General features: G+C 40.6%; 1 protein-coding gene and 1 long non-coding RNA gene across 4 annotated transcripts in view; one reads left to right on the top strand and one right to left on the bottom strand.

Annotated features, from left to right (window-relative positions):
• The window catches only part of LOC123460072, a 4,247-nt gene extending 2,900 nt beyond the window's left edge, over positions 1-1,347 (top strand). Inside the window, exon 3 of the long non-coding RNA XR_006636780.1 lies at positions 414-1,347. This is a non-coding gene — a long non-coding RNA (uncharacterized LOC123460072). The remainder of the gene's footprint in view (positions 1-413) is intronic.
• The window catches only part of Polr1b (RNA polymerase I subunit B), a 40,094-nt gene that overhangs the window by 452 nt on the left and 17,303 nt on the right, over positions 1-22,339 (bottom strand). For all 3 annotated transcript variants that reach the window (XM_045147282.1, XM_004669772.2, XM_045147283.1), the window contains 9 exons: positions 21,351-21,522; positions 20,821-20,992; positions 19,449-19,730; positions 17,459-17,592; positions 15,247-15,417; positions 14,419-14,575; positions 5,956-6,152; positions 3,511-3,764; positions 1-1,796 (listed from right to left, as the gene is read on the bottom strand). The exon at positions 1-1,796 is cut by the window's left edge and continues 452 nt beyond it. In XM_045147282.1, the coding sequence (XP_045003217.1) occupies positions 914-1,796; positions 3,511-3,764; positions 5,956-6,152; positions 14,419-14,575; positions 15,247-15,417; positions 17,459-17,592; positions 19,449-19,730; positions 20,821-20,992; positions 21,351-21,522 (2,422 nt within the window). In that variant the 3' untranslated portion in view covers positions 1-913. The remainder of the gene's footprint in view (positions 1,797-3,510; positions 3,765-5,955; positions 6,153-14,418; positions 14,576-15,246; positions 15,418-17,458; positions 17,593-19,448; positions 19,731-20,820; positions 20,993-21,350; positions 21,523-22,339) is intronic.

The following is a 22,339-nucleotide window of genomic DNA, read 5'->3' as shown; positions in this document are numbered from 1 at the left end:
TTGCCAGAGACCAGGGAAATGGAGCATTGTCATTCAATGGGTCAAGTTTCATTTATGAAAGATAAGTAAGTTGCAGGGATCTGCAGTGCAGTATTCCCAGTAGTTTCCAGTTGACAACACTGTGCTGAGCACATGGAATTTATAAAGATGGATCTTGAGTTACACACATTATCCAAAGGTATATAAGGAAACTTTTGGAAGTAATGGTTTATTTACTGTGACTATGGTAATGACATCACAGATTATGCAAGTGTTCAAATTCATCAACTGTATACATGAAATAGTTTTTGCAAAACACTACTTCAATAAAGCTGTTGAAATTACTTCTATTGATTTGTTTAGTTCATATTTTGTAAGAATAAAAATTACAAGTAAAGCTTTCATTTTATATCTGTCCCACTGCTCTGCTCTAGGTGAACAGATACGACAAACTCTGCCTGTGGACAGCAGGGAACTTGGTAGACCCAAGTTCCAAGATCCAAGAAGGAGACTCTTCTGTACAATCTTCTATCAATGCATCATCTTTTCAAGAAAATATTTTATTTACTTGCAAGCAGACAGAGAGTATGAGTGTGCCTTTTGAGGTAGGGTCTCAGTCTAGCTCAGGCTGATCTGGAATTCACTATGTAGTCTCAGGGTGGACTTGAACTGATGGTGATCCTCCTACCTCTGCCTCCCAAGTGCTGGGATTAAAGGTGTGCTCCACCATGCCCAGCTTACACATATGTGATTCTTGAACAAATACACGAAAATAAACTTCGGTGGTGGTTACCATACCTGAGCCTCAGAAACCATGAATTAGTTGCAGGTCTTGGTTTAATCTATTAATACCCTTGAGAAAACCAAGAGTAACCTCTAATATTGTCACTGAATTAAAGTCACATTTGGTTTTAATCTCAGAGGACTATATTAGCTACATGACATCCAGTTTCACTTTGATGTTCATTGCTGCCAGTTCAGCTACAAAATACCGGAAGACGTAAGGCACGGAGACAGTATCAATAGTGTCACTGCAATCACAAACAGTACAGTTGTACTTTCTATTGCGCATGGCAGACCAAGAAGGAGGTGGTTTCTCCAACAGTGGGGAGAGTAAGCTGCCACACTTTACACACACATGGGCTATAGAGCGGTCAGAGCAGTTGAAGAGTCGGTCATGAAGGAGAAAAGATGTGCCATGAGCCAAAAGAGCATCTCGCTCCATCTCCCCAAAACGAATTCCACCTTGAACATTTCTTCCTCCAATTGGCTGGTTGGTGACTTTGTCCCTGGCTCCAGTTGTTCTGACCTGAAATTTGTCTGACACCATGTGGCGTAAGCGTTGGTAATAAACCACACCTATGAAAATGTCTGCTTCCAGTTCTACCCCACTAATGCCACTGTACATCCTCTCAGTGCCATAGAAGTTGTAGCCAGCAGCCTTTAACATCTCACCGAAGAATCCTAAGGCTGAGTTCTCCTCAGAGAAGGTGAAAGGCGTAGCATCATGGCAGAGGCCATGCAAAGCTGCAGACTTGCCAGCCATACTTTCAATTAGCATACCAATGGTCATGCGGGATGGGAAACCATGAGGATTGAACAGAATGTCTGGTACCATCCCACTCTCAGTAAAAGGCATGTCTTCGGCTGCCCACAATCTGCTCAAAATGCCCTTTTGCCCATGGCGACTGGCAAACTTATCTCCAATGGTTGGATTCCGAGGCACTCTCATCATTATGCAAATACACTTGAATTTTCCACTCCCAGAGTCATTACTACATACTTTGATGTTATCCACAATACAATTTTCTTTGCTCCTAGAAAAAAAAAAAATCGACTACATTAAAAAAGCAGAGCTGGACGTGGTGGCACACGGCTTTAATCCCAGCACTCGGGAGGCAGAAGTAGGAGGATTGCCGTGAGCTCAAGGCCACCCTGTGACTTCATAGTGAATTCCAGGTCAGCCTGGGCTAGAGTGAGATACCTCGAAAAACCAAAAAGAACAACAAAAAAAAAAGGCTAATTTTTTTTGGGGGGGAGGGGTACCAAGGGTCTCATTATGAAACCTTCCTCCAGAGTGTTCAAAATGTGTGCCACTATGTTCAGCCTGGCTATTTAAGCTTAGAAATACATGTTTTGTTGACATAATTAGTGCTTCATAGAAGGTATTTGTAAAACTTATTCTTACCTCTATTTACCTATCAAAGGTCACATTCACCAAAATTTTTAGGACTAGAGCTATTATGTCTTTAATCCCAACACTTGGGATGCCGAGGTAGGAGAATCACCACAAGTTCAAGGCTAGCCTGAAGCTACAGAGTGAGTTCCAAGTTAACCTAGGCTTTGGTGAAACTCTAGACAAAATAGCCAGAACAAACATGCTTACAATTTCAGTCAGGATATCAGGAAGAGATAGAAACAGGGTAAGGAAGATTACACATTCTGAATTAGAATTCAACAGCAATGCAGCAATGATCATGAGGCCTTTAGGTGGTGAGTAGGTCCTCATTAACAGTGACCTAGGAAGAAGATTAAGGAGCAGTTGACTCTCATTACACTTCCACTCTCCACCACAGGAGGACACCTAGGCAACAGCTCCATGAGGAATTTCTACATTCCCAGAACTGTGACCAATAAATTTATTACCCAGTCTTGGGTAGTATGTTACAATGCAGACAGGCAATAAATACATTACCACTTAAACTTACTGTTTCCCAAAAGTTTTCCTGTTGAAAGAGAACTGACCCCCAGCAATTCCATTAAGAAAAACAATCTATAAAAACCAGATGGGGAGGGGGTGGAGAAATGGCTCAGGAGTTAAAGAGCTTGCCTGCAAAATTTAAGGACACAGGTTTGATTCCCCAATACCAACATAAGCCAAATGCACATGGTGTTACATGCATCTAGAGTTCATTTGCAGTAGCTAGACAGGCCCTGGCACACCCATTCTCTTTCTCTCAAATTAATAAAACTTAAAAAAAAGAAAAGATGGGGAGCTAGGTATTATTGGTACATGCCTGTAATCCTACCATTTGGAAGGCAGAGGCCAAGGATCACCCACAAGTTCAAGGCTACATAGTGTGTTCTAGGCCAGCCAGGGCTACTCAGGGAGACTGCACCTCAAAACAAAACCCAAGCCAGCCCTGGTGGTGCACATCTTTAATCCCAGCATTTGGGAAGCAGAGGTAGGAGGACTGCCATGAGTTCAAGGCCACCCTGAGACTACATAATGAATTCCAGGTCAGCATGAGCTAAAGTGAGACTCTATCTCAAAAAACCAAACCAAACCCAAAACATGACCGACCCACAAGCAATAACATGAAACTGATAGAGCTGGACGTGGTGGTGCATGCCTTTAATCCCAGCACTAGGGAGGGAGAGGTAGGAGGACTGCCATGAGTTCAAAGCCACCTTGAGACTACATAGTGAATTCCAGGTCAGCCTGAACTAGAGTGAGACCCTACCTTGAAAAGCCAATAATGATAATAATAATATAAATAAAAATAAAACTGGTAGAGATTCCCAACTTACTTATAGAATACCACAAAGCTTTCTCCAGTGTTGAGGTTTAGGTAGCTGTAATAGGGATCCCCATATTGAAGTTTTGCTCCTATGAATGGTAATCCATCATCATCCAACCGCTGCCCAACCCGTGGGTCACCAGGTTTGACTCCAAACACCAAACTGTCATCTCCTTGTTTAATTTTTTCAGATAGGTCTATGAACTCAGACTTGTAAACACTTCCATGGGCGAAGCCTCGCTCCCAAGAAGCCTTATTCACAATCTGTAGGGTCAAGAAATAATTTGAGAGACTGAGGACAAATAAGGACTTTCAAAATAAAACTAGTTAAGATTGTTCAAATATGCAAGCCTTGTATTTGGCCCGATAGGCAAAATGAGCCAACAGGTGTAATAGTGGCACATCTGTTATGGGGGAAACCAACTGCCCTCTAATTTAACTGGAGGCTTGTTCCATGGGAAGGCATATATTGGATATTGGAAATCTATGTCTGCTGCTGTCTGGCTAAAAGTACGCTCACCAAACTTCTCAGTAAGCACTTCTCTTAATGTTCGTAACCATATATTAATGCTACTCTCACCTTTGACAAGAGAACCTTCTCTTTTCAGATGGCAGTGACCTTGGGATGATTCAGGAGGCACCATAGTGCTGATAGAAGTGACATAGGAGGGCTGGAGAGATGGCTTAGTGGTTAAGTACTTGTCTGTGAAGCCTAAGGACTCTGGTTCGAGGCTTGATTCCCCAGTACCCACATTTGCCAGATGCACAAGTGGGTGCACACGTTTGAAGTTCGTTTGCAGTGGCTGGAAGTGTGCCCATTATCTCTCTCTATTTCTGCCTCCTTCTCTCTGTCACTCTCAAATAAATAATTAAAAATAAAACAAACAAAAAAGAAGTGACAGAGGAGTGCTCAGCACTGAAATATCTCTATCACATCTTCCATGGCTCAGGATCCATTGTGGAAGAAGTGGTGGAAAGAATGAAGAGCCAAAGGAAAGGTAGAACTCCTTACAATGTGCTCCCCCCAGACACAAAATGGCCTGGATATCCATGACCTCACAGTGTCTGACACTACCTACACAAGACCATCATAATAGGAAGATCATGACATCAAAATATAGACTGATTGAGATGGGGAGGGGACATGATTGAGAATGGAGTTTCAAAGGGGTAAATGGGGGGTGGGTAGGGAGGGAATTACGAAGGGATATTGTTTATAATTATGGAAGTTGTCAATAAAAATATTTTTAAAAAATTGTTCAAATACTTGGTTTAGGATAGTTTAAAACTTTCTTCACATTTTCCAAATTGTCAGTAGTATCAAAAACAAGACTCAGGCTAGAAAGATGGCTTAGCAGTTAAGGCACTTGCTTGCAAAGCTTAAGAACTCAGGTTTGAATCTCTAGGTCCCACAGTAATGCAAAGCATGCACGTTGCACAAAGGAGCTTGTGCATCTGGAGTTTGTTCACAGCACCTGAAGGCCCTGGAGCACCCAGCCCATTCTCTCTCTCCAAACTAACTAACTAAAAAAATAATATATGTATACTTGAACAGGTACATGGTGAATACCCTTTAAGAACTGCCCACTTTCATCTCAGATCAGGAATTAACCACTTAATAGGACAATCATGAGCCTAATACTAGATTTTAGGGGGCACATAAATTAAACCTCCAGTGATCTCACAGAAAACAAGAAAATTAAAAAATAGTAATTAGGACAGCCAGGTGTGTTCCAGCACTCAAGAGGCAGAGGTGGGAGGGTCACTTGAGTTCAAGGCCACCCTGAGACTACATAGTGAATTCTAGGTTAGCCTGGGTCTAGAGTGAGACCCGACCTCAAAAAACCAAAACCAAACAAACAAAAAAAAGTCTATCAGGCCAGGAGTGGTGGCACACACCTTTAATCCCAACACTCGGGAGGTAGAGGCAGGAGGATTGTTGAGTTTGAGACCAGCCTGGGACTACAGAGCCAGTGATGCCAAATCAGTTTGGGCTAGAGTGAGACCCTACCTTGAAGAAGAAGAAAAAATAATTACATAATTAAGGGTTAGAAAGATGGCTCATCAGATAAAATCTTTGCCACCCAAGCTGGAGTATCTAAGTTTGATCTCCAGAGCCCATGTAAGAGGCCAGCAGCAAAATGTCCTCAAGGTGACCTCAGCAAAGAAAAACAGAATGAGAATCCAGAGCAAGAAACCCTGCCTCAAATGAGAACAGTAGAGGACCACCCAAAAAGGTGTCCTCTGACTTCCACACGTGCATATGCCCACAATCATCCATGAACATTGCACACATACATATAGTTGGTTTTTTTTTTTTTTTTGGTTTTTCGAGGTAGGGTCTCACAGTGATCCTCCTACCTCTGCTTCCCGAGTGCTGGGATTAAAGGCGTGCGCCACCACGCCCGGCACATATAGTTTTTTTAAGATTAGAATTATATCTGGTAAAACTTACCATGGCATCTTCCATATCATAGCCAGTGTAGGAAATTACAGCAACAATGGCATTTGTCCCAATTGGATAGTTATCCATGTCATAATAGTCATACATGTATGGTCTTACTAAAGGACTTTGTGGTGTTTGAAGACGATAGAGTTTGTTATCTGATCGGTCTTGGTAAGTGAGAAGTGGAAAGCCCATAGTCTGCTTACCTACAGAGAAAAAAAAGTGACCTTATACGTTTTCTTCCTTCCTTTTTATTGACAGTTTCCATACTTACAGACAATAAACCATGATAATTCCCTCCCCTCCCTACTTTCCCATTCACAAATCTACATTCCATTGGTAGTGTCTTGCTCTAGCCCAGGCTACTTAATTTTAACCTTCAATCATTAAGGTTAAGGTTCTATGTAAAACTGGAAACAACTAAATGTACATCCTAGGGGAATGAATAAACTAATCATAGTGGCTATGCTTACTACAGCTATACAAGCTATGAAAATGAAAGATATGTATCAATATCCACAGGCCATCAAAACAAAAAAATGGGGCATAGTGGGTAAGGCACTTGCCTCCAAAGCCAAAGGACCCTGGTTCAATTCTCCAGGACCCACATAAGCCAGATGCACAAGGTAGTACATGCATCTGGAGTTTGTTTTCAGTGGCTGGAGGCCCTGGCATACCCATTCTCTCTCTCTGCCTTTTTCATGTTTATAAATAAATAAATAAAAATTTAAAAAAAGGTAATACTTATAGACATTTGTAACACACTGTAAACAATTCTCTAGCTTAATGGACACACGTATCAGGTAACAGAAACACTAGAAGGAATATAGAAGTCATACACAAGCATAGGATAGTGGCCGGGGAATGCACACAAACAAAACTGTTAATTCTTGTAAATTCTGGGTAGTAGGATATGGGGTTATAGGCAAGAGGACACTTAAGCAAAAGCAAAACTGTAAGCTGCTAGATTTCTGTATTTATTTAAACTAATAGAAATGTTCAGAACAATATTCCAGTAACTCAAGATATGTTGTTGGGAGAGGGAGCCTATGGTAGTAATCAATAACAAATAACCTATCCTCCTGAGGCTTATGGTCAGTTTAGAACTATAGTTATGTAAGCTTGGAGGAAGAATTATCTAAAATCAGGCAAGGACCTGATGAACCTTTATCAGTAGGAAGGATTGTGGTAGATGGGGAAGTAGGAATGTTGATTGTTAAACAACTTGCTTATGAAAATGCAAATATAATCTGTCAAGCTGCAATTAGGCCTTTTAAAATTAAAGGAGATTGCCGGGCGGGTGCACGCCTTTAATCCTAGCACTCGGGAGGCAGAGGTAGGAGGGAGTTCGAGGCCACCCTGAGACTACATAGTTAATTCCAGGTCAGCCTGAGCCAGAGTGAGACCCTACCTTGAAAAAACAAAAACAAAAACAACAACAACAAAAAAAACTAAAAAGAAAATAAAGGAGATTTATCAACTTATAGTAAGACTGTTGTAATATTGGACCTTCTTACATTCAAGGAAGATGGATGGCTCCAGAACAAGGTTAAAAAAAAAAATGACACCTGACGTATTTATTGTTTCTGGCAATGCTGGCATTGCTTGCTGTGCTGGCACAAGGAAAGAGTTATTGGACATACATTCCAAGAAGGATAATACCCTTTTTTGTTGTTTTTGTATTTTTTTTTTTTAATTTTTTTTTGTTTATTTATTTGAGAGTGACAGACACAGAGAGAAAGACAGATAGAGGGAGAGAGAGAGAATGGGCGCGCCAGGGCTTTCTTTTTTTTTTTTTTTTTTTAAATTTTTTTTGTTTATTTATTTGAGAGTGACAGACACAGAGAGAAAGACAGATAGAGGGAGAGAGAGAGAATGTGTATTTTGTTTTTTAAAGTAGGGTCTTGCTCTAGCCCAGGTTAACCTGTAATTTATATGTAGTCTCAGGGTGGCCTCTTACCTCTGCCTGGGATTAAAGGTGTGTAACACCATGCCCAGTGGAAAATGAAAGCCTTGTACATGTTAATGATGTATCTTGAGACTCCTGGATCTGATTATATCACCCACAAGTTAAAAAGCTTTCTTTTCAAAGTAGATTTGCTGGAATGTCCATCTGTTTTACTGGTCATGACAATATGCATGACTGTTTTTGTGTAACTAATAAGGAATATAATGAATCTGAGTATCTCTGGAACAACATGTTTTAGGAATATGGAATCATGATAATCTGAGTCTTGACATTCAGCAACTGCATGATGATGTAGTTACCATTTGAAATACTAGGTTGCTTTATGCTGCTTCTACTGAAGTAGTTTAAGAATCTTTTTGCCTGTTTTCAGCACTGGTTTACTCCATCTGGATGGCAATCAAAGTTGTAGAGGATTGGATTGACATTAGGCCTCTTAATAGTGACCTACTAACAGTATGTCTAGGTGGGGTGATGTGTTAATCTTTAAAATCGCTTAGGATTAACATGCATTTACTGAAATTAACAAATAGAAAGGGGGGAGATGCAGGGGTCAGCATGGAGTGGCTCTCACACAGGTTTGAAGTGTGGCCTGAGGTTAAGATAAGCTCCTGAGAAGTCTATTTTAAAGCCAGGAATGCAGAACTGTATGTTCTTTGCTGAGCATTGAACCCTGCTGCTTTCCTCACCTGTCTGTGACAGAAGCCCCTTGTGTTGCTCCCCTTTTCTCCTGCTGGTTCTGGTAGAAAGTTATGACTGTCTGTCTGCAGTTGTTTTCCTGATGTTGCAAAGATACAGTAGTTTCTACTCTGTTCTGAGAAGCATAGAAGTCTGAAGCTCTGCAAATAAACTTGTCTCAGCCTTGCCGGGATCCTTCCAACCACTGTCAGGAGATTCTGCCTGCTAGTTGCTTACCAAGCATAAAACAGAACACTCACTGAAGATACTACAAGGAAAAGCTCTTGATTCCTACTTAATTAAGTAAGATTCCCCCAACCCTGGCAAAAAAAAGAAAGAAAGAAAGAAAAGAAAAAAAGAAAGAAAGAAAGAAAATTCCCACACTGTGATGGGCAGCCCACAATGCAAAAGAACATGAAACAAACCCAGAGCTCCAAGAAGGTTGCCTAGTCCCACAATGAGTCTCCAACAGGAAGAGAACCACAAAATAAAGAGACACGATATGTGACCCTGACCAAGCAAATGGCAGAACTGGTAGCAAATCAACACAAAAAACCAATCATCACATAAATGAAATCCACACAGTCTGTGTGCACTACACTTGACCTAATAGACAAAAACCAGAGACCTCAAAAGAGAGATAAATGAACTAAAGGTAAGGCAAAAAATAGAGGACCTCAACAACCAGTTGGTTAAGCTTAATGAAGATATAAGTAAATACAAGAATGGATTCCATGAAGCATTAAGAAATCAAAACATGGGTCACAGTGACCCTCCCACCTCTGCCTCTTGAGTGCTGGAGAATGGGATTTCAAAGGGGAAAGTGTAGGGGGGGGAGGGAGGGAATTACCATGGGGTATTTTTTTTATAATCATGGAAAATGTTAATAAAAATAAATTAAAAGAAAATCAAACCAGCTGGGTTTGGTGGTGCAACCTTTAATACCACCAGAGGATCACTGTGAGTTCAAGGTCATCCTGAGAATACACAGTGAATTCCAGGTCAGCCTGAGCTAGAGTGAGACTCTGCCTTGAAAAACCAAAAGGTAAAGAAAATCAAAACATGAACTAAAGTTGAAACTTGACAAAGGGATGGATACTATACAGAAAAAGGTACAAGAAAGTACAAACCAAATTACACTAATGAAAACCTCTCTAGAAACCTTCAAGAACAGAGTTAATGATGTAGAGGACAGAACCTCAGAGCAGGAAGACAAAACAGAAAAACTGTGGGAGTACAAAAAATTTAATATGTTCAAAAAAATCTTGTGAACAGAACATGAGGGAATTGTGGGATACCCTAACACATCCTAACATTCAGATCATGAGTACACCAGAAGGGGAAGAAATTCAGACCACAGGCATGGAGAACTTACTTGTTCAACAAAATCATCAAAGAAAATTTTCCTATCCTCTCAAAAGAGAGTCCTATCAAGATACAAGAAGCTAACAGAACTCCAAACACACCGGACTTAAGAAGAAACTCACCAAGGCACATACATTTTAAAACACTAAACAATGACCAGGCAAGGTGGTGCATGTCTTTAATCCCTGCACTGAAGAGGAAGAGGTTGGTGGATCACTGAGTTCAAAGTCAGCCTGAGACTAAATAGTGAATTCCAGGTCACCCTCGACTAGAATGAGACCCTACCTTGGGGAAAAGAAAGATACAAGTTGACAGGGTAGATCAAAAAAATGGCCTTCGATTTGCTATTACCTTCACCACTAAAAACAGATACCTATTCAGAGTGAAAATGATAATTCAAGTAAAAAAAACATGGATATAAGAAACAAGTGGGTGTTGCTACATTAGTATCTGATTAAATAAACTTCAAAATCAAAAAGGACAAAGAAAGCCACTTTTTATCCACCACGGGAATGATCCAGTAAGAAGACATCACAAAAAGTCTATATGCAACAAACACAGGTGTACCACAGTTTATTAAAAACAAAACAAAACAAAAAACAGAAATAAACATTAGCCAGGCGTGGTGGTGCACGCCTTTAATCCCAGCACTCAGGAGGCAGAGGTAGGAGGATCGCCATGAGTTCAAGGCCACCCTGAGACTACAGAGTTAATTCCAGGTCAGCCTGGACCAGAGTGAGACCCTACCTCGAAAAACCAAAAACAAAAAAAATAAAAAAAAGAGGGCTGGAGAGATGGCTTAGCGGTTAAGCGCTTGCCTGTGAAGCCTACGGACCCCGGTTCGAGGCTCGGTTCCCCAGGACCCACGTTAGCCAGATGCACAAGGGGGTGCACGCGTCTTGAGTTCGTTTGCAGAGGCTGGAAGCCCTGGCGTGCCCATTCTCTCTCTCTCCCTCTATTTGACTTTCTCTCTGTGTCTGTCGCTTTCAAATAAATAAATTAATTAATTAAAAAAAAAAAAAAGAAAGAAACACTAACACCATCATAGTTGGGGACTTCAATATTCCACTATCATCAATAGAGAGATCATCCAAACTGAAAATCAACAGAGAAATAATAGAGCTCAACAACACCATAGATTAACTAGACTTAACAAACATCTGCAGAACATTCTACCCCAATTCTACAGAACGCATTCTTCTTAGCAGCCCATCAAATTTTCTGCAAAGTACATCACATATTAGGCCATAAAACATGCCTCTAAAAATTCAAGCAAACTGACGTAATTTCTTGCATTATATTCAATCACAATGCTTTAAAGCTAGAAACTAAGAAGAGTCTCATCAGGAATTCTACCAGCTCCTGGAAACTTAACACATTTTTCAACAATGACAAGGTAGTGAAAGAAATTAAAAGAAATTATAAAATTGCTAGAATTGAAGCACAATGAGAACACAACTTATGGGACACAATGAAGGCAGTCCTAAGGGGAAAATTCATAGCACCAAATGACTTCATAACAAAGACAGAGAGATCTCAAATTAATAACCTAGCCATCCACCTAAAGGCATTGGACAAGCAAGAAGAATCCAACCCTAAGAGCTCCAGATAGAAGAATCAAAATCAGAGCAGAAATTAATGAAATGGAAACTAAGAAAATAAGAAAACTGATGAAACAAAGAGCTGGTTCTTTGAAAACATAAGTAAGATTGATAAACCCCTGGCCAATTTCTAAAAAATATTTTATTTATTTATTTGAGAGAAAGAGGCAGAGAGTGAGAGAATGAAAGAGAAGAATGGATTTGCCAGGGCCTCCAGCCTCTGCAAATGAACTCCAGATCCATGGGCCTCCTTGTCATCTGACTTACATGGGTCTGAGGAATTGAACCTGGGTCCTTTAGCTTTGCAAACAATTGCCTTAACCATTTAGCCACCTCTCCAGCCACCCCTGGCCAACTTGATCAAGCAATAAAAAGAGCAGTCTCTAACAAAATTAGCGAAATCAAAAATGAAAAGGAGAGGTCACAACAGACATCAATGAAACTGGAAGAATCATGAGGACTTACTTCCAAAACCTCTACTACAAAAAATTGGATAATCTGGAAGAAATGGATGAATTCCTAGACATGTATCACCTACCAAAACTAAACTCAGAGCAGATTAATCTCCTACACAAACATATATCCACTGAGATTGAAAAGGTAAGAAACCATATTCTTTGGAGGGAGGTCTAACCAGGTTAGACATAGACAAGATCCTATCACTTTACAAATGGGTAAAATAAATTTCCTAGGTAAAAACAACTTTAGAGTAAGACAAAGAATGTCAGGATGCTTAACTCTCTGCTCTGTCATTTCCTTTTGCTCTTGCTTACTGTTAAGTCATGGCAAGCTGGACTCTGGAGAAAGGGATGGTGCCCATTTTATCTCAGACCCCAAGCAAGTTCAACCATGCGTCCCCCAGACCCTGTCCAGAAACCAAATGGCCAATTGTCTCTGACAAGGAAAAGGGAATAACAAAGGGCATGTAACTTTGTTTCTCTCTATAGTTCCTCTCTTTTGGACACCTAAAAAGTCACATCTGTTAGATGAACTTTCTCAGTAGACAAAGACTAAATAGGTAAACTGAGTCAAGGTACTTAATCAAATTACAAACTCCTTACACCAGACTTAACTAAAATGTCTATCAAGGTATAAACAGATTATTAAAAAGGCATCAACTAAATGATGACTTAATGATTAAGGTGCTTGCTTGGGAAGACTAAAGACCTAGGTTCAATTCTCCAGCACCCATGTAAACCAGATGCACATGGTAGCACATGTGTCTTAAGTTTGGTTGCACTGGCTAGAAACCCTGGCACGCTCTCTCTCATCTGTCTCTCTCTCTCTCTCTAATATCAACAAAGGGTAGGATCCCTATATTTAAGGTAATAAAACCAAAGATTACCTTTAAAATGATCCTTAGTCCCTAGATCACGCTAAAACATTTGCAAATGGGGGAAGTACCCATATCTAGGCTCCCAGTGTGGAGAAGGGAAAATGGGTCCCAGGAAACTCCTTCCCCCAGAAGGGCATAGAGGCTGTCAAGACAGGAACAGATGCAAAAGTCTTCACACTTGGACTGTCTTGTCAATGGCAGTGCTTTATGCTGCAGGGCACACACAGAGCTGAGGGAATGCTAGAGGTACTTGGGCAGGGAACCTGGCTAGGCAAGATGAGCACGGATACTTTATCCTGGAACTTCCTTGCTTCTGCAGGCACACAGACCTTATTATGTGTCCCCATTTGTGGGGAGAGAACAGGGAATTTTGAGTAAGGACTCTGTAAAGCCCTCATTTCTTATCCCAAATCTGGTTTGGAGGGATGCCCTCCTTCTTCAAGAAGATACAAGCTAGGATTGGGTATAACCTGACTCTAGACTCTTCTTTTCACTTTCCTCCGCTTTGTTTCAGATGGGACAGTTGGCTTCCAAGATAGCCCAAAAGTCTCTGTTAGCCTGTCTCCTGAAAATCTTGGCTCATTTAGATAATACAGGGGAGAACAGGGATTGTTCATTACTTTTCTCCAGAGACTTAAAAACATAGTAATGTAGGGCTGAAGAAGATGGCTTAGTGGTTAAGATGTTTGCCTGCAAAGTCAAAGGACCCTGGTTCAATTCCCCAGGACCGACGTAAGCCAGATGCACAAGATGGTGCTGGCATCTAGAGCTCTTCTGCAGTGGCTGGAGGCCCTGGCACACCCATTCTGTCTTTCTCTCTCTCCCCCCACCTCTTTCTCTCACAAATAAATAAAAGTAAAAAATGGATGGGCTGGAGAGATGGCTTAGCGGTTAAGCGCTTGCCTATGTAACCTAAAGGAGCCCAGTTTGAGGTTCGACTCCCCAGGACCCACATTAGCCAGATGCACAAGGGGGCGCATGTGTCTGGAGTTTGTTTGCAATGGCTGGAGGCCCTGGCGCGCCCATTCTCTCTCTCTCTCTCTCTCTCTGCCTCTTTCTCTCTCTCTCTCACACTCTCAAATAAATAAAATTGAACAAAAAAAAAATTTTTTTTAAAGGAAAGAAATAAAGAAAACATACTAATTTAACTCCAGATACCATGGAGGAAGAAATTCTTATAAATTCTTAACTCAATCAACCTCTGATATTTGTAGCGGCTGAAGGCCCTGGTGTGCCCATTCTCTATCTGCTTCTTCTATCTCTTTCTTGCTCTCAAATAAATAAAATATTAAAAAAAGAAAAGCATATTTAGACATATAGTCAATCGCCTACAAATTAAAAATAAAGACCAAGTCTTAAGGATAGAGAGAACTAACACATTATATACAGGCAGGGAAAATGTTAACAAAATAGATGAACCTTTGTAGTCTTTTGTACTATTCTTACAATTCTTCGGAGTTTAATATGACTTTAAAATAAATGACAAGCCTTTATTTTTATGTGGCACCTACTATCACTCTCCTTACCCATCTGGCACTGGTACATGTTCCGTGGACTCTGGTTGTGATCAGAGAAGGGGATGAAGTTGGCAATCACACTCAGCAGGCTGTGAGGGAAGAGCTCCTGGTGTGTGGTAACCCCAGCAAAAATCTCATCCTCAAAGATGGCAATGTTCATGAAGAGCTAGAAAAGTGTGAGGATGTTCAACACACAGAATAGTTTTAACTGCCAATGTTTCAATTCTCACTATTTCTCAGAGACTACCAATCAAAGACTCCAAAAGACCACTTTCCTCACCCAGCATTAGAATGCTAGATGGATCTTCCAGGATATATGGGAAACTTCCACTTATAAATACTACCCATCCAGCATATTTTCTTGTTGACATTGCAGTGCTGGGATTAGAATCCAGAGCCTTGCATATGCTACCACTGAGGAAAATCTCAAGCCCCTCCCATTAAATATTTTGTTCCCAATCTGTCTTGTCCAGTTATGAAGGGTAAGATAAGTGTTCAAACCCCACAAAGATAAGCACAAACCCCAGCTTGGGAACTGCAAGGAGATAGGTGAAGAATGAGAGTGAGTCTAAGAGATGCCTCAATTTCACCAACTAGGGCTGAGCCAGGTGCAAAGGCGCTATGGGTGTTGCGCAGGATGCAAGGGCAGGTTATGTAACCACCAAGCTCCTCTTCAGGTCCATCAAGTGAGGTTAAGTCATTCAAACCATTTACTACTGGTTGCAGAAAGGGCAACAAGTTTGACTTTCTTTCAAATGATTTTGTAAGCAAGAACTAAATTTCTGAATGTATTCTACACAAGCACAAAGACCCACATTTAACACATATTGAATGTACCTGCTCCATAGTTCCAATTAGTTCTTCTTTGCCTAGTTCCAAGTTCTGCACAGGCCGTACCAGTCTGCATGGAGTAGTAAAAAGGAATAATCCTGGATACAGACTTGGTTTTCCAGTCATGGGGATAAGGGTCACCTCCATCCAGGGAGGAATTCTTTTCTCTTTGAACACCTGTTTTCAACAAAGGGGAATTTGATGAAGAACAAATGGTACTTTTGTGCCATCCTACCCTCCTTATCACCAAGAGACAGGCCGGATAAGAAAGAAAAGTGGTATCTAAGAAGTTGCTTGATTGACTGATTGTGCTAAACATAATGCCCTCAAATTATGGCTGCCCATGCCACAAACAAAGCCACTCCCCACCACCATGAGAAATTACAAAAGCCCCACAACCAGGAAAGCAGCAATGAGACTGGAAGAAAGTCAAATTTATCTTCTGGTATCTGAAATATACTTTTAAACATACTACACTGAAAAGGCCATTACATCTAGGAATTAAAAAAACAAACCAACAGGGCTGGAGAGATGGCTTAGCAGTTGCAGTTAAGTGCTTGCCTGTGAAGCCTAAAGACCCCGGTTCGAGGCTCGATTCCCCAGGACCCACGTTAGCCAGATGCACAAGGGGGCGCATGCGTCTGGAGTTCATTTGCAGTGGCTGGAGGCCCTGGCACACCCATTCTCTCTCTCTCTCTCTCTCCCCCTCTTTCTCTGTCTGTTGCTTTCAAATAAATAAATAAAAATGAACAAAAAATTTTTAAAAAAAAACCAACAAACAACTACTACTGAGTAACTCCTGGGTGAAGGGAGAAATACCAGATGCACAAGGGGGCACACACATCTGGAGTTTGTTTGCAGTGGCTGGAAGCCCTGGTATGCCCATTCTCTCTCTCTCTCTCTATCTGCCTCTTCCTCTTTCTCTCTTTCATTCTCAAATAAATTAAAAAATGAACAAAAAAATTAAAAAAAAAAACAAAGATGTGTATGCCACATTCAAAAGCAGCATCATTCTTAATGGCCAAAAGGTGGAAACAACTCAAGACCACTGATGAATGAAATGATAAACAGGTAGCATAACCACAAAATAAAATAGTATTCCATCTTAAAAAGAAAAAGGTTAGAGAGATGGCTCAGTATTTAAAGGCATGTGCTTGCAAAGTCCAAAGGCCTGGGTTCACTTCCCCAGTACTCATGTTAAGCTAGACATACAAAGTAGCATGTGTCTGGAGTTTGTTTGCAGTGACACTAGGCCCCAGCATGCCCATTTTCATTTCCTCTCTTTCTGTTTACTAAATCAACTTTTTAAAAAATGAGAGAGAGAGAAATCTGCTCAGTATGGTGATATATACCTATTATTTCAGTATTCAGAAGACAAACGCAGGAAGCTTGACCCAAGTTCCAGGCCAGACTGTCTCAAACAAAACAAACAGAAAAAGCAAAAAGTACATATGCCACACCCATAAGAGTCAAATTCATAAGCACAGAAAGTAGACTAGCAGTTGGCATAAACTATGGAAGGATGTTTAGTGGGTACCAAGGCTCAGTTTGGAAGGTGAACAATGGATGGGAGCACAACAATATGTAAGAATTTAATACCACTCAACTGCACACTTAGAATGGTTAAAGTAATGCACTTTGTTATGAATTTTTAAAAATACTTTATTTTTACAGAAAGAGGGAATGAGGGAATCCAGCTGCTGCAAACAAACTCCAGATGTGTCATTTTGTGCATCTGGGCATCTCTCCATTTATCTCCATTTATCGGAAAAATAGCACAACAACCACTGCAGAGAAAAACAGTAACTGTATGGGGATAACCTAAAGAATACAGCTTGAAGAGATTAAACCTTTTATCACCACGGGACAAACCACCATCATGTGTGTCCTGAAATGATATCAAGAATCTCATAAGGAAGTTACACAAAATCATAAACTGGTGGGACCTCTAGAAAATCAAACTTGGTCAGAGAAGCAGACAGGGCCTCAATGAAACTACCAGTGAATGCATATAGGTCACGTGTCTGTCCTTGATCCCAACTAGTGAAATGCAGACAAAGCAAGACTGACACCACAGGAAGGAGCAAGCTCTTCTGGAACTAGCTTCAACACCCTGACTGTTTGACCACTCAAGACCATCCTGAGACACCTCACCCACTGGAAAAGGACTAGAAACCAAAGGTCAAACATAGGATAAGATCCCAAGACCCAAAGTTACCTTAAAATGACGAAGGGCATCTGCAATGCCAGGAGCAAGTTCCTTCTCCACCCACCCCACCACGACTCCATCCAGCAGGACAGGGTAGCATTCACTGTACGGTCGACAAGGTGCTCCGTCAATAGGAGTGACCCCTGACAAAGGAATAGCAGCATGACCACATCAGAAGGTTTTGCCCAACATTGTTACTTCCCTCAGGGAAGATTCAATGATTGTCTCCTCAGTTATCTTCCTAACATCCTACGTCTAAGACACACATGCTTGTGCACAGCCTGTGCAAGTGACTACCTCACCTTGCCAGACTAGCCACTGACTTCTGGTGAGAAGACTAATTGGGCACACAGGATAAGCAAGACTGTACTTAATGCTTTTCAATTCTCATTTCTGCATTGGCTTAAAAAACAAAAAAAGCCCTAGTTATTGTGGATCCTAATCATCTGCAAATTACATATCTGGAAATTTGCCTTCATGTTACATTTTATTTAAACTACAAAATGAAAATGTGTGTGGCAGCTCAGAGTTCAACATTAGGCTCATTAGAACTGAACTCTATAGTTTCTGTAGGAGTAATGGTCTGGCTGAATTAAACAGAATATAAAAACTGAAAATTATGATAATCAATTATAATTACTCATCAGGATTGACTCATTTTTTTTTTTTCTTTTGGTTATCCAAGCTAAGGTCTCACTCTAGCTCAGGCTGACCTGGAATTCACTATGTAGTCTCACAGGGTCCTGACCTAGAACTCATAGCAATCCTACCTCTGCTTCCCAAGTGCTGGGATTAAAGGCATGTGCACCACACCCAGCAAATCATATTGATGTTATATTCCAAAACTTGACTACTTCTTGATTAGTTTCTCTGAGGCTCCCTTTTCTTTCCTCTCTAATGGGAAGAAGTACTTTTATACTTTTCTGAATTTTAAAAAATTTATTAGAGAGAGAGAATGGGTGCACCAGGGCCTCTAGCTACTGCAAATAAACTCCAGACACATGTATCACCATGTGCACCTGGTTTACATGGGTTCTGGGGAATTACACCTGGGTCCTTAGGCTTCGCAGGCAAGCACTTTAACTGCTAAGCCATCTCTCCAGATCATGGAAGTACTTTTTTATACAACCATTTTTCTCTATTGTCTTTCTTTATTTTGGGGGGGGGGGGTTGAGGTAGGTCTCACTCTAGCCCAGGCTGACCTGGAATTCACTATGGAGTCTCAGGGTGGCCTCGAACTCAGCAATTCTCCTACCTCTGCCTCCCGAATGCTGGGATTAAAGGCATGTGCCACCACACCCAGCTTTCTATTTTTTGGACAATTTCTTGATCCTTGACTCAGTGTCTTTCTGATGGTTTGTAAGTACCTATCATCTCCCCCCACCCCAAACTGCAAGTTGTATCATATAAAATTAAACCAAGCACAACACTTTTGGTTCTCAAATCACAATTAGAGAACCCCAGGGCTAGAAGGCTGTACAATACTCCTGTTCCCATCCCCAGAAAGGCTGGTATCTTAACTATGAGGGTCAGCTCAAACCAAGTAACAAACCTGGAAGAAGAATATCTGAGAGAGCTTTCCAGCCCAAGCAGAGACAGTAGCTACAAGGCTACTAGGAACAAAGGTTATTTGCTTAGGTAACTGGATAATCTACTTTTTAACTGAATTCCTACAAACCAACACTGTTTCCTACTTCTAAATGCAAAAATCTACCAACAGGCACAAGGAGAGTGATTCAAAGTTACACTACCGCTTTTATACTTCCAATACTGAGAGTACTTGAAATAGACTACAAAAACCAAAGCATTCATACATTTAATTCCTTGTCTTCATTTCCAGAGAGTTCATATAATCTTCTATACAGAAGCCAACAAAGTAACTTAATTCCTGCACAGAGGAATGATAAAGCATCTCTGCTGGATCCCCTGAAGAAGCACAAATGCATTGTTAGCCCCCATTCAAAGCTGAAAACCTAGCAAGACTGTTTACTGTTCATACCCAAGCTGCAGAGCAAGGCTGGAATAGATGCTGTGTACACAAACTGTGTAACGACCTCACATATGGCAGTCAGGTGGTTCATCAGCCCGCACGGAGCGCCGTCCGGCGTGTGCACAGGGCAAAGGAAGCCCCATGACTCTGGCAGCAGCTTGCGTACTGTGGTGGTCCTCATCTTGGCAAAAGCAGCTCCTCTGTGTACACAGCGGAAATGGGAGAGGTAACGGGTAAAGTTCAGCTTGTCAGCCACAACACATAGTCCAGAATCTTGTAGGAAGCCAAGACCTTAAGAAAAGAAAAATCACTCAAAAACAAGACAAACCCACTCTTCAAAAAGAAACTGTCTGATTTTTTTCTTACTTTTCAAATCAAAGGTAATTTTTTTATTACTTAATTTTTATTCATTTATGAGAAGGGGGGTATGCCAGGGCTTCTAGCCACTGCAAATGAACTCCACACAACATATGCCACCTTGTGCATCTGACTTACGTGGGTCCTGGAGAATTGAACCTGGGTCCTTATACTTCACAGGCAAGCACCTTAGCCACTAAGCCATCTCTCCAGCCCCTTTTTAGGTTTTTCAAGGTAGAGCCTCACTCTAGCCCAGGTACCATCTGCTTTTGATACTTTGGTAAGATGACAAAACTGTAGGACCCAGATACAGTTCCAAGGCAAGAGTATTTGCCTGGCATGCGAGGCCCTGGCCCAATTCCCTGTACTGCCCAAAACAAAGTAACACATTTCAGAACACACTGCAGACCAGAGTAGATTATTGAAACATATGCTACTTTAGTTCTAACTAAATGTAAAGAATTTAATTCAATTCACTTCAGAGTACTGAAAATTACAGACATTTATTAGCAAGCTAATGAAACAATCTGCATCAGAGCAGCTGATAAAAATAAAACAAACACAGATTTCTATGTCCCCCTTAATCACTTTAAAAATATTTGCATAAATATTCAAAGGTACCTGGTCACTATTTAAGTGAACTTTGTTGAAAGTCCTTCAGATTAACAGACATTTGTTAAAATCTATTGTAAAATGAAATCTGACTTAGTCAAAGTCTTAAGAACCTCCCCCAGTAACATATATTTATATTATGCAAATATATATTCAGTCTGTCTTTCAAATTACATATATATAGAGAGAGAACTATGCCTTGTGCCTCTGTAAATGAATTATAGATATATACGCTTTATTTGGGTACCAGGAAATTGAACCTGGGCTAGCAGGCTTTGCAAGCAAGCACCTCTGACCACTGAACCATCTCCTCCCCCCCCCCCTTGAGATAGGATCTCACATAATGCAAAGTAAAGGAAGTAAGTAAAAGTAAAGGAAGTAAGTAAAGGAAGGCTTATCCATTTAATTTCACCTGTTTTCGAACGCAGATTCCCAGTAGCAAGAAGATATTCAAATGGTCTTGTTAGATCGGTTGCCATACTAAAAATCTTCATCAAATTTTCACTGTTTATGGACACACTGGCCTTCTGAGCCTTTTTATCTAAAGCTATTTTAGTAGACACCAGCCAATTTTCCATTTTTTCCTGAAAGAAAGTGTTACATTTAAAATAGTACATTTAAATGATCTCAAATTTTATGCTTCCTACCATGATACAGTCCAAAATAAAAGTATACTAATTTAGACATGTGATTTGAGTGACATCTAAAGCACAAACTTGAAAGAAGACTTTCAGTGTATAACTGCAGGTCAGGCACTTGGGAGACCCTATCCAGAAACAAACACCAAAAATGCTGAACTGATCACTATAAACTAGTTTTTAAGTTCCTTAATACTAATAAAAAAGTTATATAAAACTAGAAATTATAAACATGCAGAAAACAATACTAGTTGATACAGCCACACCACTACTCTGGGAGCTTGGGAAAGCAGCACATGGTTACCTTCAGAAACATCAGGAAAAGCTGACCAGGGGTAAGAACTTCTTGATTCACTATACTATCAGGGTTGTCCTCCATGCATTCTCCTCTGGCTAAAGCAAAGAGCTTCCGGGTCATGAGACATAGCAGATAAAACTTCTCAGTGTTGGATTTTAAGTGGATGCAGATGCACTGGCTATAAAATAGAAAAATGAAACAAAAATCTTAAAGCAGTCTACTCCTATCTAATATCCTACTGACCAAGTTCTCTATTTCACATTTACTTATTTATATTATGCAAATATATATTCAGTCTGTCTTTCAAATTACATATATATAGAGAGAGAACTATGCCTTGTGCCTCTGTAAATGAATTATAGATATATATGCTTTATTTGGGTACCAGGAAATTGAACCTGGGCTAGCAGGCTTTGCAAGCAAGCACCTCTGACCACTGAACCATCTCCTCCCCCCTCCCCCCTCTTGAGATAGGATCTCACATAATGCAAAGTAAAGAAAGTAAGTAAAAGTAAAGGAAGTAAGTAAAGGAAGGCTTATCCATTTAATTTCCTTAAGATTCCTTACTCCAATAATTGCCTTTCACCTTTACTGGTAAAATCAGAATACTGACACAAAGTCTAGTTCTGTACTAGCCCATATGGTGGCAACTAAACACATGGCTATTTCAACTTAAAGTTGAATTAAGAATTTGGGCAAGGGCTGGAAAGATGACTCAATGGTTAAGGCACTTGCCTGCAAAGTCTAATTACCTGGGGTTCAATTTCCCAGGACCCATATAAAATCAGATGCACAAAGTGGTACATCCATCTGGAGTTTGTTTGCAGCAGCTGGAGGCCCTGGCACACCCATTCTCTCTGTCTGTGTCTCTTCTCTCTACCTCTCTCTGGTTGCAAATAAATTAAACATTTAAAAAAGAATTCAGGCCAGATGTTATAGAGGATGCCTTTAATCCGAGCACTTGGGAGGCAGATCACTGTGAGTTCTAGGACAGC

The sequence above is a fragment of the Jaculus jaculus genome, chromosome 4, assembly GCF_020740685.1.
Source record: "Jaculus jaculus isolate mJacJac1 chromosome 4, mJacJac1.mat.Y.cur, whole genome shotgun sequence".
Classification (NCBI taxonomy): Eukaryota; Metazoa; Chordata; class Mammalia; order Rodentia; family Dipodidae; genus Jaculus; species Jaculus jaculus.
Note: the sequence above shows the minus strand (reverse complement) of the source record. Positions and strands in the feature narration are given on the sequence as shown.